This window comes from Pteropus vampyrus, unplaced genomic scaffold (genome assembly GCF_000151845.1).
Source record: "Pteropus vampyrus isolate Shadow unplaced genomic scaffold, Pvam_2.0 Scaffold145, whole genome shotgun sequence".
Taxonomy (NCBI): Eukaryota; Metazoa; Chordata; class Mammalia; order Chiroptera; family Pteropodidae; genus Pteropus; species Pteropus vampyrus.
In genome coordinates this window covers 1,487,814-1,501,109 of record NW_011888926.1, presented here as the reverse complement: position 1 = coordinate 1,501,109, position 13,296 = coordinate 1,487,814, and the positions used below count along the sequence as shown (strand labels likewise).

The following is a 13,296-nucleotide window of genomic DNA, read 5'->3' as shown; positions in this document are numbered from 1 at the left end:
CAAGGGGAAATTCACCAAACATGACAGTCAAGATATGAATGTATACGTGTAGAATGAGTACCAACCACTATGTAGGAAACCACCACTCAGGGCCTGGTATTGCTGGATTGTGGGTTATTTCTCTGTAGAGTCCACCCTGGATTACTTTTGAAAGTGTCTATAAAACCCATACTTTAACTTTTTAAAATCAAAAACACTTTTTAAAAGCAAAACAAACACTCGCGACACCCCTTTCAGGTGCTATTATTATCATCCTTATTTTTATTATTATTATTTTTAACACCTACAGCACCTGGTACTCCTAGGTGGTCTCCCATCCAACTACTAACCAGGCTTAGCTTAGCTTCCGAGATCAGACAAGATCGGGCCCATTCAGGGGAGCGTGGCCGTAGACTTCAGGTGCTATTATTAAGATCAAATGAGATAACCTTGAGGAGGCTCCTTAGAAAACACTAACTAGGATGGAAGGCCAGAGACTGGAGGCCCCTGGGAGTTGGGGTTCCTTTCGGGGGCTGGGGGAGACTGGCCCCCTGCCTGCCTCTCCCCTGGTCTCTGCTCCTGGTTCTTCCCCAATGAACTTCTCTTTTGTTATTTGCCGGATGACTGATGCCAAGTCTTCTTCTCTGGGCCTCAGTTTCCTAATCTGTAAAATGAGGAGGGGTGCCTTCCAGTCCTCCTCTGATGGCCATGCACCAAGAGGAGAATTTTGCATCCAACCCCCCATTTTTCAGAAAAGGAAACTGATACTGGAGGGCCAGGGTTTCAGTTGGGACACAGTGGTGCCAGAGGTTTGCATGTCTGGGCCCCAGAGGGGTTTCACCCACTTGTTTCATCTCCAGGGCCAGGCCCCCAGCTCTGGTGGAAAAGGTGGGGTGGGGGATGGGGTGGCCAGAAACAGTTCAGACTCCTCCCATGGGGAGAAAGAAGGGAGTGGACGGCTGGGGCCATTCTGGGCCTGCCCCTCACCCTCTTGCCTACTGCCTGCCACCTGACCTCACCCCAGCCACCTGGCTTTCTGGAGAGAGGGGCATCTGAGATGAGTTCAGTGGGGAGTGGCCAGCAAGAAATTTAGACGTTCGGGTCCAGGTCCTGAGGGCTATCAATGCTGCTGGCTGCTGAGCTGAGAAAGAGGTGTGCAGGAGGCGCAGGTGTATGGCAGGCCGCTCCGATGGCAAGTCAGGGAGAGGTGAGCAGACTGAGCATGAAACAATGCGGCCATGTCCCACAGTGGGACAAGATGGTACCCGGAATCCCATCTTCTGACTTCCGGTCTAGTGATGCTTCCAAGGACGCTGTCCAGGGTGCATTCTGGGTCAAGAGGTTCTAACCCTGTGTAGGAAGGCTGGCAGGAGAGGCAGTGGCTGACCAAGTGTACGGTGTGGTCCAGAACTGGAAGAGACAGTCTCAGCCCCAGGCCCAGAGCTAGTGGCACCACTGTCAGAGGAACAGTTCCACTGGGATGGTGAGGGACTCCAGAGGCTGGCACAGAATGGTCAAGCGACATCGGCACTCAGGCCCAGTGCTTGAAGAGGGCAGGCCACACAGTGAAGAGAGCTCAAGGGACATCAGGTTCAGCTGTATCGAGGCCACGGGCCTGGCCCGGCCTCTGTATGAAGAAGCATCCTGTAGATCCTGGGCCCTGCCCTGTGAATGGCTGAGTGTGCCTTGGAGGCCGCTGGAACACCACGTGGTCTCTGAGGAAGATGCCTGTCAGTGTGCACTCAGTGTGCGTTTACAGTCCAGCCCCAGAGGCTGTAGACTTCCTCCCAAGTGCAAGCCTTGGGCTCTGGAAGCTGCTACCGGGGGTGAAAATGACATCATACATCCAAGCGGATTGGGCCAAGCTCAGGGCTGACACTGAGGTACAGATACTTGAGAATCAGCACAATCCAAACTATTTCTTAAAAAACCATCTTGTATTAAATGTCAAAGCAAACCTACCAATTGTGTTTTTAGGGCATCATTGCTGCCATTTGCCTCGGTTTCAAAGCAGAAAACAGCTCTGAGAGCAAGAATTAAAGACAACCCCCAGCTACAAATTACACTTGCTTGACCCTTTCCGTAAGTTCATTTTGTTTAACGGGGGCTTCTCCGCTCTAAAAGAAAAGCCCCCTAGTCAAAGTGCCCCAACCGACCAAAACCACAGGAGCTCAGTCACAACCTTCGAGGGCTCCGAAAGATGGAGTTTTAAGTCAAACCATGATACACCATAGACTCCATGCCTCTCGTCTGTGCTGTCTGTGGTGCTGCAGGATTAGCTGGGGAGCAGCCTGGCTCCCAGAAAAGGGGCAGGTGGGCACGGGGGTGAAGAGGAGAATTCAATCTCCAACTCCCTGGCTGACGACCCACAGAGAGCAGGGGCCCCTCCTGCCCCTTCCGTCACTACTGTTGCTCAGGGCCGGCTGTCTTGGTGGTGACCAGCTCAGTGGAGCCCAGCTCTGTGGCTGGCACAGGGACGCTGTGGGCAGGTGGAGTGGTGGCTGAGTCTTCAGTAGGTGGAGGCCAGATGGGAGCTGTGGCATCGAGGGGTCCAGGAGAGAGGATGACACTGTTCAGGGGTTCTGGTGGGGGGCGGGGGATACAGGGTCAGGATTGGGTCACAGCCTCTGCCATCCCCGTTCTGGAAGCTCCCCGGGAAGGACAGCCCTCCCAGAGGGGTAAGTCGGTGAAGCCCCACTGCCTGGGGTGGGGGGTAGGAAGACACATGATCAGTCTCCAGGACAGGAAGTGCTGAGAAGGCAGCAAAATAGGGGAGTTGACAGAAGAGAGAGGAAGTGCGGCGGCCAGTCCGGCCATCCCGGGAGAGGCCAGGACAGACGCCTGTCTCAGGCCCGGCTCCCCCGCCTTGCGTCTTCCTCAGGGTCGGTCAGAGAGGCCACAGCTGTGCCCCTCATTCGGACTGGGGCGCTGGGCATCACAGTCTACCTGCTCAGCTTCGGATTTTCAGAGTAGCCCTCGCCCGCTTTCACAGGGCCCTCACCCCCACATTGCCCGTGGACACTCTCAGACTGGGCAGTGCCTCTCGGGGACTCTCGGGTCCCCTCGATGCGGAACTCACCGTCCTGCTCTCTGTCCCGGGCCTCTGGGGAAGCCGGCCCCGGGGGCCGCCGCCGCCGCCGCCGCTGCCTCCAGCTCACCAGGGCCACCAGGACCAGGGCCAGCGCCAGGCCCAGCAGCGCGGGGGCGCCGAAGAGCAGCGCGGGGAGCGGCAGCGCGGCCTCGGCATGGGCGGGGGTCCCGGCTCCCACCGACTCCTGCGGCTGCAGCGCGGTCCCGGGCGCCAGGCTGCTCGGCCCAGCTGCTGGCGGAGGAGGGGACGGGGAGGGAGGGCAGGGGGCAGCGGGGAGGGACGACCGGTGGGGGAGGGGGTGGGAGGAGGCGAGGCCGGGCGGAGGGTGGGGAGTGGGGAGTCCGTGGGGAAGGGGAGGGAGGGAGCCGTGAGAGGCACGCGGTGATGGCTGGTCCCCATCCAGGCACCTGCCCACGGTCCCCAACAACCCGTTGCCCGCCCCAACGTCCTGGGAAAGGGGAGGGGGTGCTCTGCCTCGGCTCCGGCGGGGTGCGGGGGTTGAGGGGGGTGCTTCCGTGGTGGCGGCACCTTCCCCTCTTCGCCGAGGCCGCCCTGTGGGCCAGCCCTCGGAGTGCGTCCGCTCTTACCCGGTCCCGGCTCCGGCGTCCGGAACAGCTTGCAGGCCACACAGTTTCGGACCAGCGGGTCAAAGCACTGGGCCTGGACGCACTGCGTGGGGGCTGGCGCGTCCCTGCCCCTAGGGCTCCTCGCCCCGCGCCTCATGCTGCTGATCCCGCTGCACCCCTTGTTGGGTCTGAGTCGCCTCCGCAGCCCCAAGGGGAGGAAACTGGGAGGGGCCACCGCCCACTGCCCCAGGTCCCGCCCTCCCGCCTGCTGGGGTGGGACTCTCAGCCGCGGCCCCAGGGCCCTGTACCTCAGACCTTCTCTTTCTACCTGTGGTTTCTCCCTTCAACCACTCAACCATCACCCCCGAGCCAGCCCATGGGCGGGCCTTCTGCCGGGCACTGGGGCAGGGTTGGGGCTCAGCCCAGGGCCTGCTCCTGGGTAGCAGAGGATGGGCCCCCGCAGTCAGCACACAGACCTCTGGGTGCCCTCCTCTGTCCTGCTCCCCAAGGCCAGCTCATAGCCCCAGGAGATCCCCACTAGCCATTTCCCCTCACCTGCCTCCTCCTCTGGGGAGCCCTCCGGCCCTTCGCAGGAAGAGCTGGTTCAGTTCATCAAACACATCCCGAATGTCCACACTGGAAGCATCGGAGGGATTCTGACCCTGGGGGTGGTGATGGGGGAGACAATGCCTCACAGTGGCCGGTCCAGGTCACTACCAGGGAGGGCTGGAGGGCACAGGAAAGCTTTTGTCAAGACGATGAGGATTTGCTAGATGGAGTAGGTCTGGGGTGTGTGTGGGCGGGGGTGGGGGGGGGAATGATAGGAAGGGGCCCAGTGTGAGCAAAGGCTTCAAGGCCCAGGTGTGAAGGCTGGGGAGCGCTGGGACCAGAAGCCTGGCCTGGGGCCTCGACTGAGGGTTAAGGAGCTCAGACACTGGCCCAAAGGCGCTAGGAAGCCACAAAGGACTTTAAGCAAGGAGTGTCACGGTCAGACCTTTGTGTTAGCACGGAACCTCTGGCTGGAGTGGAGGGCACAGAGGGGCAGGGCTAGGGCAGCCAAGGGTCCAGGGACAGCTCAGTCTCCAGATCTTAAGCAGGAGGGAGACTCAGCTCAACAGATGGACGGACAGATCAAGGCCCAGTAAGCGGCCCGCCTACCCCGACTTTTTTCTCAGGACTGTGTGTGTCCTGGGTTGCTCGCCTGTGTGTCTCACTGGGATGCCCCGTGTATGACTCTATGCCCCAGTGTTTGGGTTCCCCCACGTGTCTCCCATATGTGTCTCAGACTGAGTCTCAGACACACACGTACAAGCTCCCTCAACCCTCCTTGACATCTGGGGGCAAGGGCTGGCAGAGAGCCTCAAGCATGAAGCATGGGTTTAGTGCCTCATGGTGGCCCATACCAGCCCCCTAAACATTCTAGGGCTGGGGGACACAGAGGAAGGAATAACTGTCCAGGGGACAGGGAGGGGACTTGTGGGCAGGAGTGGATTCTTAGAAGCTGCAAGAGGCTAGGAAGCCTTCCAGGCAGAGGCAAAGGCATGGAGAGGTAAAACAGGGAGCTTTCTCTGGGGACAGCATGGCCCCTGCCTCAGGGGATGCTGCTGAGGGAGGGAGGGAGGGAGCCTGCGGCTGCAGCCAGGCCTCAAGCCACAGGCACCTGGGCAGCGAGGATCCCCAGGAGGTGTCTGAGTGGAGGGAGAGAGTCTCTGCCTTATGCTTCAAGGGGCCCAAACGTCTGTGGCTGCTGTAGAGTTGGAGACTGGACAGGTGAGCGGAGCGGCAAGGAGGCTGGCACCTCGGTCCAGGGCAGGGGAACCATCCCGCAGTTGTTTGGGAGGAGCAAGTGATGCTGTGGAGTGAGGAGAGCCAAGCTGGTCCCCAGGTTTCTGGCTCAGGGGACCCTGAAGACTCACATGGAACCCCGGTCAACTGGCCTTGAAGAGCCCTGGTCCACTGCCTCCCCAGCCCCTGCCCACGGGCCAGCAGCTCCGCGACAGGAAGGTGTAGGCGGCGGGGACAGCTGCAAAGGAGAAGTGGGTCTGGGGTGGTGGGTGTGGGTGTGGGTGTGGGTGTGTGGTGAGGGGGCGAAGGAGTCTGGAGAGGAGCCTGGGCAGGCAAGGCCCTCCTATGGGGCAGACGGGTGGGGGCAAGGTGAGGGGACTGATCCCCACCCCCACCGCCACCGGTGCTCTCGCCTGTCACCCTCAGGCCCGCAGAGCCCCCACTTGACCTCATGCCACACACTCGCGGTGGAGGCCTGTGGGAACCCAGAGGAGTGTGGGCCAGGTCTGGGGTCAGGTACATGAGCCACCTCTGACTCCTCTGGCAAAGAGCAGAGGTGGTGGCCCTCAGGGACCCCAGCCTGAGCAGGAGGGTCATAGCTATGCACTCCTGCACGTTGGGACACGCAGCCCTGAGGGAGAAGCCGAGATACTCATTGGACGTGGATGCCTCCTGGGCGGCTCATTTGTGCCTGCACCGGCCAGGTGCCCAGGACAAAGGCGGCAACAGCGAAAGGCCTGTGGGATCCTTTCGGTGGTGTGCAGGTGCTTGACCATGGACGAACCTTTTCACTCGCGCCTCCTAAATAGGGAGGGAGGGGGGCCTCGAATCTCTGCCTGGACAGCTCGGCAGTTGAAAAGAGATTTCGCCACCGTGGCGAATGTGAGGTTCTCCGTGTACTCTCTTCTTTTTAAATAGCGCTTTGAGTCAAGTTTATTCACTTCTTTATTCGTCTCCTACATCACTTTTTGACTATGAGATGGGACTGAGAGAAGCGTTGACGTTTCTAAGATCAATGTGGTTTTCGAGAATTTTTCTTGTTCTTTTAACAGTTTTGACTCTAAATAGTTTGACATCATCATCTCGATGTATTCTTGAAGAGAAAATACACTCTGTTGCTGAAAAACCCTTCTAATTGAATCTGTCTCAGTATTCTCAAGTTTTCATTCACTGATCAATTTTGAAAGGATGATTAATTTGGGGTCTGTCAGGTAGAAGGGAGTCTCTGTGGATTTTTGTTCCCCAAATCCTCCCAAAACATCCTCCTGGCAGGTCTAATACTGGCATTCTAATGATCTCCATTTTTTCAGATGGGGAAAAATGGGGCTCGGAGGGACAAAGGGATGACCCAGCACATATGAGGGGGCACGGACGGGGTCTGCGTCCAGTCGACTGTGAAGTGTGGCCTGTGCCCTTCATGCCTCAGGGACAGGGTGGGGGAAGTGAAGAAATTCAGGGCCTGTCAGACAAGCTCCGTGTCATGGCAGGGCAGTCCCCAGGGGCAGAGAGGCCCAACCTCCAAGATCTGGATGTGAAAGTGCGCAGATCCGGAATGCACGTCGCACTTAAAAATTCATTTTATATGTAATTCTGTGAGTAACACCTAAACACATTCTTGTGAAAAACACCTCAAGCAATCCAGACTCTCTGAGTAAAAACGAGCATTTCCCCTCCGCCCCAGAGGGAGCTCTTTTCACCTGGAGTCTCTCGGTCCGGTTCTCTGTTGCCTTTAAATTGCCGCGCGCGCGTGCGCGTGCGCGTGCGTGTGTGTAGGGGACAGGCCTTGTGTTTCACGAAGCCGGAGCAGGTGTGAACGGTTCTGTTGGCCTTCCCCACCCTCCTCTGCCCCGGCCCGGAGCTTCCCATGGGTCCTCTTCACCTTACGTTGCCACAGCAGCCCGCCCGTCACAGCAGATTCCCTTTGCCTTCAAGTACACTGCTTGGAAGTCCCCCTCACTGGGGATGGCGGGAAGGACGTGATGTTGGGCCTCTGAACACTGGGAGAGGGGAGGGAGAGCCAGGGGGCTGAGTGTAAAGTCTTAATGGAGCCAGAGAGCCCCCCGCCCCTCGTAATGCCTTCAACCCAGGCAATGCGAGGGCAGGTCATGCGCTTCCATGAAGCAGTTACAAAACCCAACCCTTCCACGTCTGCGGGCCTGAGCTGCCCGTCCTTGAGCCCCCATTCTTGCTACCTACGTACATGCGCGGAGGCGTGTGCACAAAATCCAGCACTCCAGGGGGGCCCTGGGATGGGGGAATGGGGGACTTTTATGACTCTATGTCAGGTCAGAAAGGAGACTCTATCCCCTTAGCCTCTCAGCCACACTGAGTGGAGCGCCCATCTCATGGGTGCTAGGCCTGAAGGCAGAAGGTGGACGGAGGCTGTGAGGTGGGGGGGGAGGGGGCGGGGAGGGAGAGGAGCAGGGAGCCTTCCCAGGGCCACCTCTTCCTCAGGTGTCATTCAGGGATACCCACAGGAGGGACAAGGAGACCGCTGGCTCTGGCCTCTTGCAGGTTTTTGGCCTTGTGTGAGTGCACAGGCCAGCTCCATGTCCAGACACGTCCATTCATTCACCCAACACTTACTGACACCTACTATGCCTCAGGCACTGGTTCAGGTTCTGGGGAGACAGCGGGGAACACTGAGACAAAACCCAAACAGTGAAACCATACAGTAGGTGCAGAGTGCCGAGGACTAGAATTCAGGAGGTGAGGGTGCCAGGGAGGGTCAGGGGGAGGGGAAGGCCCGATGAGACCTTGAAACGGAGGAAAGAGTGATCTCTGAGGACTCTGGGAGGGGCACACAAGGCCCAGAGAATGGCACAGCAACCAGGGAAACGACAGAGCATTGTAGCAACTCTCACCGCTGCCCGGCCCTGCGCCCTGCATGCACCTGCCCCCTTTGCCTCCGCCCTTGGAGGAGGTGGCATCGGATTCCTACGTTACCCAGAGGAAAGCAAGCTCAGAAGGCTGAAGGATGAGCCAGGCGGCCCCTCGGCCGCCGAGCTCTCCCACCTCCGCTCCCACGAAACACGCATGGGTTCCTCTCTCTGTCGGCCGGCTGCGGCGAGCACAGCAGAAGAGGACCAAGTGCTGGGGACCCCCTCCAGGCCCGGCCTTGCAGGGTCGTTATGCAGTCAGACCAGGCATCTGCCAAATGCTAGCTCCCAGGGCCCCGCAGAGGCCTTCGGCATTCCCTCCCCGTAGGAGGGTGGCACCGAGGAAGGCCGTCTCCTGTCCAGGGCAGGGGCCCTGGGGATTGCCACCCACTCTCCCTCCCAGAGATGGTCCTGAGCAGCTCCCAGGCCACAGGGTCATGCTCAGGCGGGATTCTGGTTAGGTTTGGGGTTTGGGGTGTGCAGGGCCTGGCGGCCTGCTGCGCTACCTCCTGGGGCCCCTTCTCCGCCTCATGGGTTTGCAAGTATCTGCATTTAGTTTAGTCCTTTCGCAATGATTCTCTGCCTGCTCCCTATGGCCCCAGGGGAGACCGAGGGAAGGGGGGGGTTGAGCTGGCAGGTGCCTTGTGAAAAGGGTCCCTTTGCGTTGGAGTCCTGCCAGCTGTCGGGGGGAGGGGCAAGCTATGGCAGGGCTTTATCGCAGAAGCGCCCAGTGCCCGCGTTGTCCACCGCACCCCAGGGCACCACCAGCCAGCCCTGCAGACCACCCCCGGTCAGGTACAGTGGTGTCAGCTTCTCTGGTTTCTCTGAGCCTCGCAAGAACCTCAAGAGGCTGTGGGGCTCAGGGACAGGAAGCGAGCTGCCCCAGGTGACAATGCAGGTTGTCCGCAGACCCTGTCAGTGGGACTCAAAGGCCAGGTCCTTTCCCACTGCACCACTTCCCCTCTGTGGCCAGGCTGCCCTGTCTTAGCCACAGCCCCAGGCCGTCCTGCCCCTGCTCGCTGAGGGGTGGAGACACAGGTGTCATGCCGCATAGTCCCCTCCTCACCAGGGAGGCCCTGCCCCCTCCCAGGGCTGGGAAATACCACGACTGGGGCCAGAACACTCAGCTAGGCCGCCTCCTCTAGAGAATGCGTTCCCTGGGGTGGCCGAGGGCTGCCCACAGCCAGGTGGCCTAAGGGGACAAAAGAACTTGTGACCCTGAACAAGCCCTGCCCCTCTGATGCCTCATCGGTGCAAGAGTCAGGCCCAGACACCCCACTCCTTCCTCTGTGCTCAGAGCCTGGGCCCGGCAGCTTTCAGACCTGTGCCCACCCTCAGTAACGGCCTCCGGCGCGACCGCATTGGGACTGTGGTCAGCCCGAGAGCTCTCACATTTGCATCAGGCTTTATGTTCCCAGTTCTCCCAACAGGCTGGGGAGAAAGGCATGGATTAGTCTGATTCCATCCTACAGATGAGGAAACTGAGGCTCATGAGGACAGGTGACCTGCCCGACGTCATGAGAATGTGAGCAGCCGAGCACAGGTCTCCTGCCCGCCTCCACCCGACTGTAGGACCAAGCGCGGCTGTGGGCGCTGCTGCGTGTAAAGACTGGACTTCTGTGACTTCCCTTGGACAAAGTGCTTCCTGGACGGAGTCGCTAGCCCCCAGGCAGTGCAAAGTAGCCACACTGCCTGGCTAGGGCAGCAGGCCTGCTGTGGAGGGGGTCGCTCAGGTCTGCTGTGAGGGAGGGTCGGCCTCTGGGTTTCAGGGCGGGGCGCCTGCCAAGGTCGCCGGAACCAGCAGCAGTGACAGCATCGTGTCTCCCCAGCACTTGGAAGGGTCCCAGATCCTCGGCTGGAGAATGTGATGCCACTTCTCTTGTTAAATGGCACCAGGTGGCAAAGAAAATGTGGCACAGGGACTGGAGAGACAGAAGCGTGCCCCATGTTGGCTGGGGGAGGTTAGGAGGGTGGAGAGGACCTCCTCTCACCTCTAGCAAAAAGTGACATGGCCAGAAGGGGTTGGCGGGCTATGACCACACTGCCTTCCTGTCTTGCTTGGACACCATGCTCCATCGGCTCTAAAGACTATCCTACCCTCCACTGCCCCCACACTGCCTGCAAAGACCCCCTTTATGGCCCTAGCTATTGAAGGGCTGAAGACGGAGATGGGTTTAGGAGTCACGGGCCCTCCGAAAAGGCCCCTTCTGGACCTCTGCCCACTCCCTCCGAGACCGACATACACTTTACCTCTCAGCTCCAAGCTCAACCTTCAACTCCGGAACCAGCCCCCAAACTCGGCACAGGGATTGGCCTCCTTCCCAGATGCTGAAGGAGCTCCTGGTGCCAGCTGCAGACGCTGGTCCCCGTCCTCCTCCTGGTGTGGGCCAGGGCTCCAGCCTGCTCACCGTCCTCTCCTCCAAGAAGCCTCCCCACTGCACTTGGGTGCCTAGCAGCCCTGTCCTGGGGTGCAGACTCTAACATGTGGGAGTGGTGCTTTAAGAGACTACCCTTCCAGATGGCTTTCTCAGAGATGAAGTGAAAAGCAAGGATTGGGGCCAGAGGTTGGCTCTGCCACCGACCTGCTATGTGACTGTGGACGCAGCTCTGTTACACATTAACTGTGAAATGGGGAACATCATCGTCCTCGCAGGTCTGCTGGGGGGCAGTACAGGAGTGTCTGTGAGGAGAGCTCCATAGAGCGTGAAAAGTCCTGCCAACGTCTGGTGACACTTGGAACCTCAACCTTCTACGTGGCTGAGGGGTTCAGCAGGGCCCAAGAGCCTGCCTCAAAGATGGCCAGGTGCCTGTAAATCCTTCCTGAGACCTTGGGCTGGGAGGAAGCCACGGAAGGGAGGAAGGCGGGGCCCTGTCCTCCCGATGCCTCCAAAGGGTTTCAAGTTGGCTGGTCCTTCACTGACGATCCTGAGCTCTGGCTGCGATGGTGACATCACAGGAGAGGCCCCGTGGTGCTGGCACTGCCCAGAGCATCGAGCAGGGACCATCCTGACGCCTGAGGATGGAGAGCAGGCCCTGGCTCTCTTCCTGAGGCCCCCTTCCCCAGACCTCCCCCACCCACCAAGCTCCCATGTGTCCAGCCAGGTACAGGGGAGATGCAGGGGACCCGACCTGGCTGACAGGATTTCTGGGTTCCGATCCTGGCGCGTCCACAGATTCTAACGAGACCCAAGAAAGAAGAAAAGCAACAGTCAGTGCATGAGCTGGCACTGCCAACCCAGAAAGCAGCCCTCGGGCCAGCTTCTCTCGCCTAACTGTCACGAACGTATGAATTTAAGCAGCGTAATCCTGGATTTGGGCCCGTTTTTGAACTTAGCTCTGTGTGATTTCAAATAATAGTCACTGTTCACTGAGTGCTCACCTGGCACTGTGTGAGCCGTTAACACAGTTTATTAAGAAACACATCAGCATGTAAGCCAGCACAAGGAACACGGCCACCTCTGTCATTTCATTCAATCCTCACGACACGAGGTAGAACGACCTCACTTTTACCTGGCGAAACCGAACCGCCAGGTTCTCTAAGAATGGCCAGGCCCAGATGCGGACTCAGGCTGGGCTCACAGAGGCCTCGCTCCCCTCCCCGACCCAACTCTTAATTGTTCTGAGTCAGTTCGTCTGCAGAATCAAAGTGGTGGATGAGACCAGTGATTTTCAAACTGTTTTTAGCCACAGACCCTTTGTTCAGATGAAGCCTTAAGTGGAGATGGAACACGTCAGATGGATACAGACCTGGGGCTCTGTGGGAGTGAGTGGGGGAGTGTGAGGGGGCTGGTCCCACCAGCTGGATGCGCCCCCCCCCCGCCCCAGCACTCCCTGCTGGTGCCTGGAGGACTTTGGGTCCTGCAGGGAAGTGACTGCGGCTGACACAGGGCCTGTCAAGTCCTGACCGGGTCTTCAGCCACAGTGAATATTTACGGACCAGGGATCAGGCCGTGGGGAGGGCAGCCTGGCAGCCCTCACAGGTCCTCCTGGAAGGGGTTCTCGGAGCACCTCATCAGAGACAGCAGGTTGAGGGCCGAGACGCCGGGCACGTGGCCAGCGCAGATCTGCAGCATGCGTACCAGACGCTGCGCCATGGTGGCCCGCAAGCCTTCCACCTGCAAGAGAGAGCAGAGGACAAGGGTGAGGCAGCACCTGTGTGGCTCCCCTTACTCAGAGCAGCCACACAGGCTCCCTGAGGACAGCTGGGGGCTGAGACGTGGGGACAGCGCAGCACACCACTGCCTGTCACGGCCATGCCCTGTCCATGCACACCTCACCCAGCAGCTGCCAACCACCTCCGCTCACTGAGCCCTTCACAGGGACACCAGAGGACCGAAGGCTCAGCAACAGGGCTGGCGAGGTTAGGTGGCCTGTCTAGAGACACAGAGTTAGTGACCACAGAGCTGGCATCTGAACCAGGGCTGGTGCCAGCCAACACCCAGGAGGCAGAGGCCCCAAAGGGTCCTTATCTGGGACCAGAGAAGGACACTCACAGGGATGAAAAGGAGGGCTGGATAGAGGGTGGCCCTCACTGGGGACAGGCAGATGCCATCGAGAGCTCCTTTATCAGGGCTTCTGAAGGGCCGCTGGGCCCCAAGAGCTGTGGGGTTCGGAGGCGGCAACGAGACTGTTCTCGGGGCAGATAAGGCAAGAGACGCCCCATAAGTGTTTGCTGGAGAACAAACGGCGATGCTCGGATGTCCTCCTCTGGCCACGGTGGTCGGCCCCCCTCCTTCCCCTGTCCCCTCACTCACCGGAGGGAGGGCGTCATTATTCACCTAGTCGCCCAGACTAGAGACTGGGGCATCCTCAAGTCCTCCTGCTTACTCTCACCATTTGTCACTTGTCACCTCCTCGGTTCTGAACCCAGAGGTAGAGTCTCAGTCCTCATTGCACTGGCCTCATTCTCACCAAGATTCTCCTCTCCGCGGAGTCTGATGCAGCCCCTCCCTCCCGCCTTGAAAGGCCCTTCGCCCCGGCTCCCGGGACCCCGCAC

The 13,296-nt window shown here is 59.3% G+C and overlaps 2 protein-coding genes across 3 annotated transcripts in view; both read right to left on the bottom strand.

Annotated features, from left to right (window-relative positions):
• Nucleotides 1–1,955: 1,955 nt before the first annotated feature.
• On the bottom strand, nucleotides 1,956–3,868 carry TNFRSF13C (TNF receptor superfamily member 13C). Its single transcript, XM_011369024.2, has 3 exons — nucleotides 3,658–3,868; nucleotides 3,059–3,298; nucleotides 1,956–2,561 (listed from the first exon to the last, which is right to left on the bottom strand). The coding sequence occupies exons 1-3, from the start codon at nucleotides 3,791–3,793 to the stop codon at nucleotides 2,383–2,385; spliced, it is 555 nt and encodes a 184-aa protein (XP_011367326.1). The 5' UTR covers nucleotides 3,794–3,868; the 3' UTR covers nucleotides 1,956–2,382.
• Nucleotides 3,869–11,663: 7,795 nt separating this feature from the next.
• The window catches only part of CENPM (centromere protein M), a 10,081-nt gene continuing 8,448 nt past the window's right edge, over nucleotides 11,664–13,296 (bottom strand). For both annotated transcript variants that reach the window (XM_011369021.2, XM_011369022.2), the window contains exon 6: nucleotides 11,664–12,415. In XM_011369021.2, coding sequence (XP_011367323.1) covers nucleotides 12,275–12,415 — 141 coding nt within the window. In that variant the 3' untranslated portion in view covers nucleotides 11,664–12,274. The remainder of the gene's footprint in view (nucleotides 12,416–13,296) is intronic.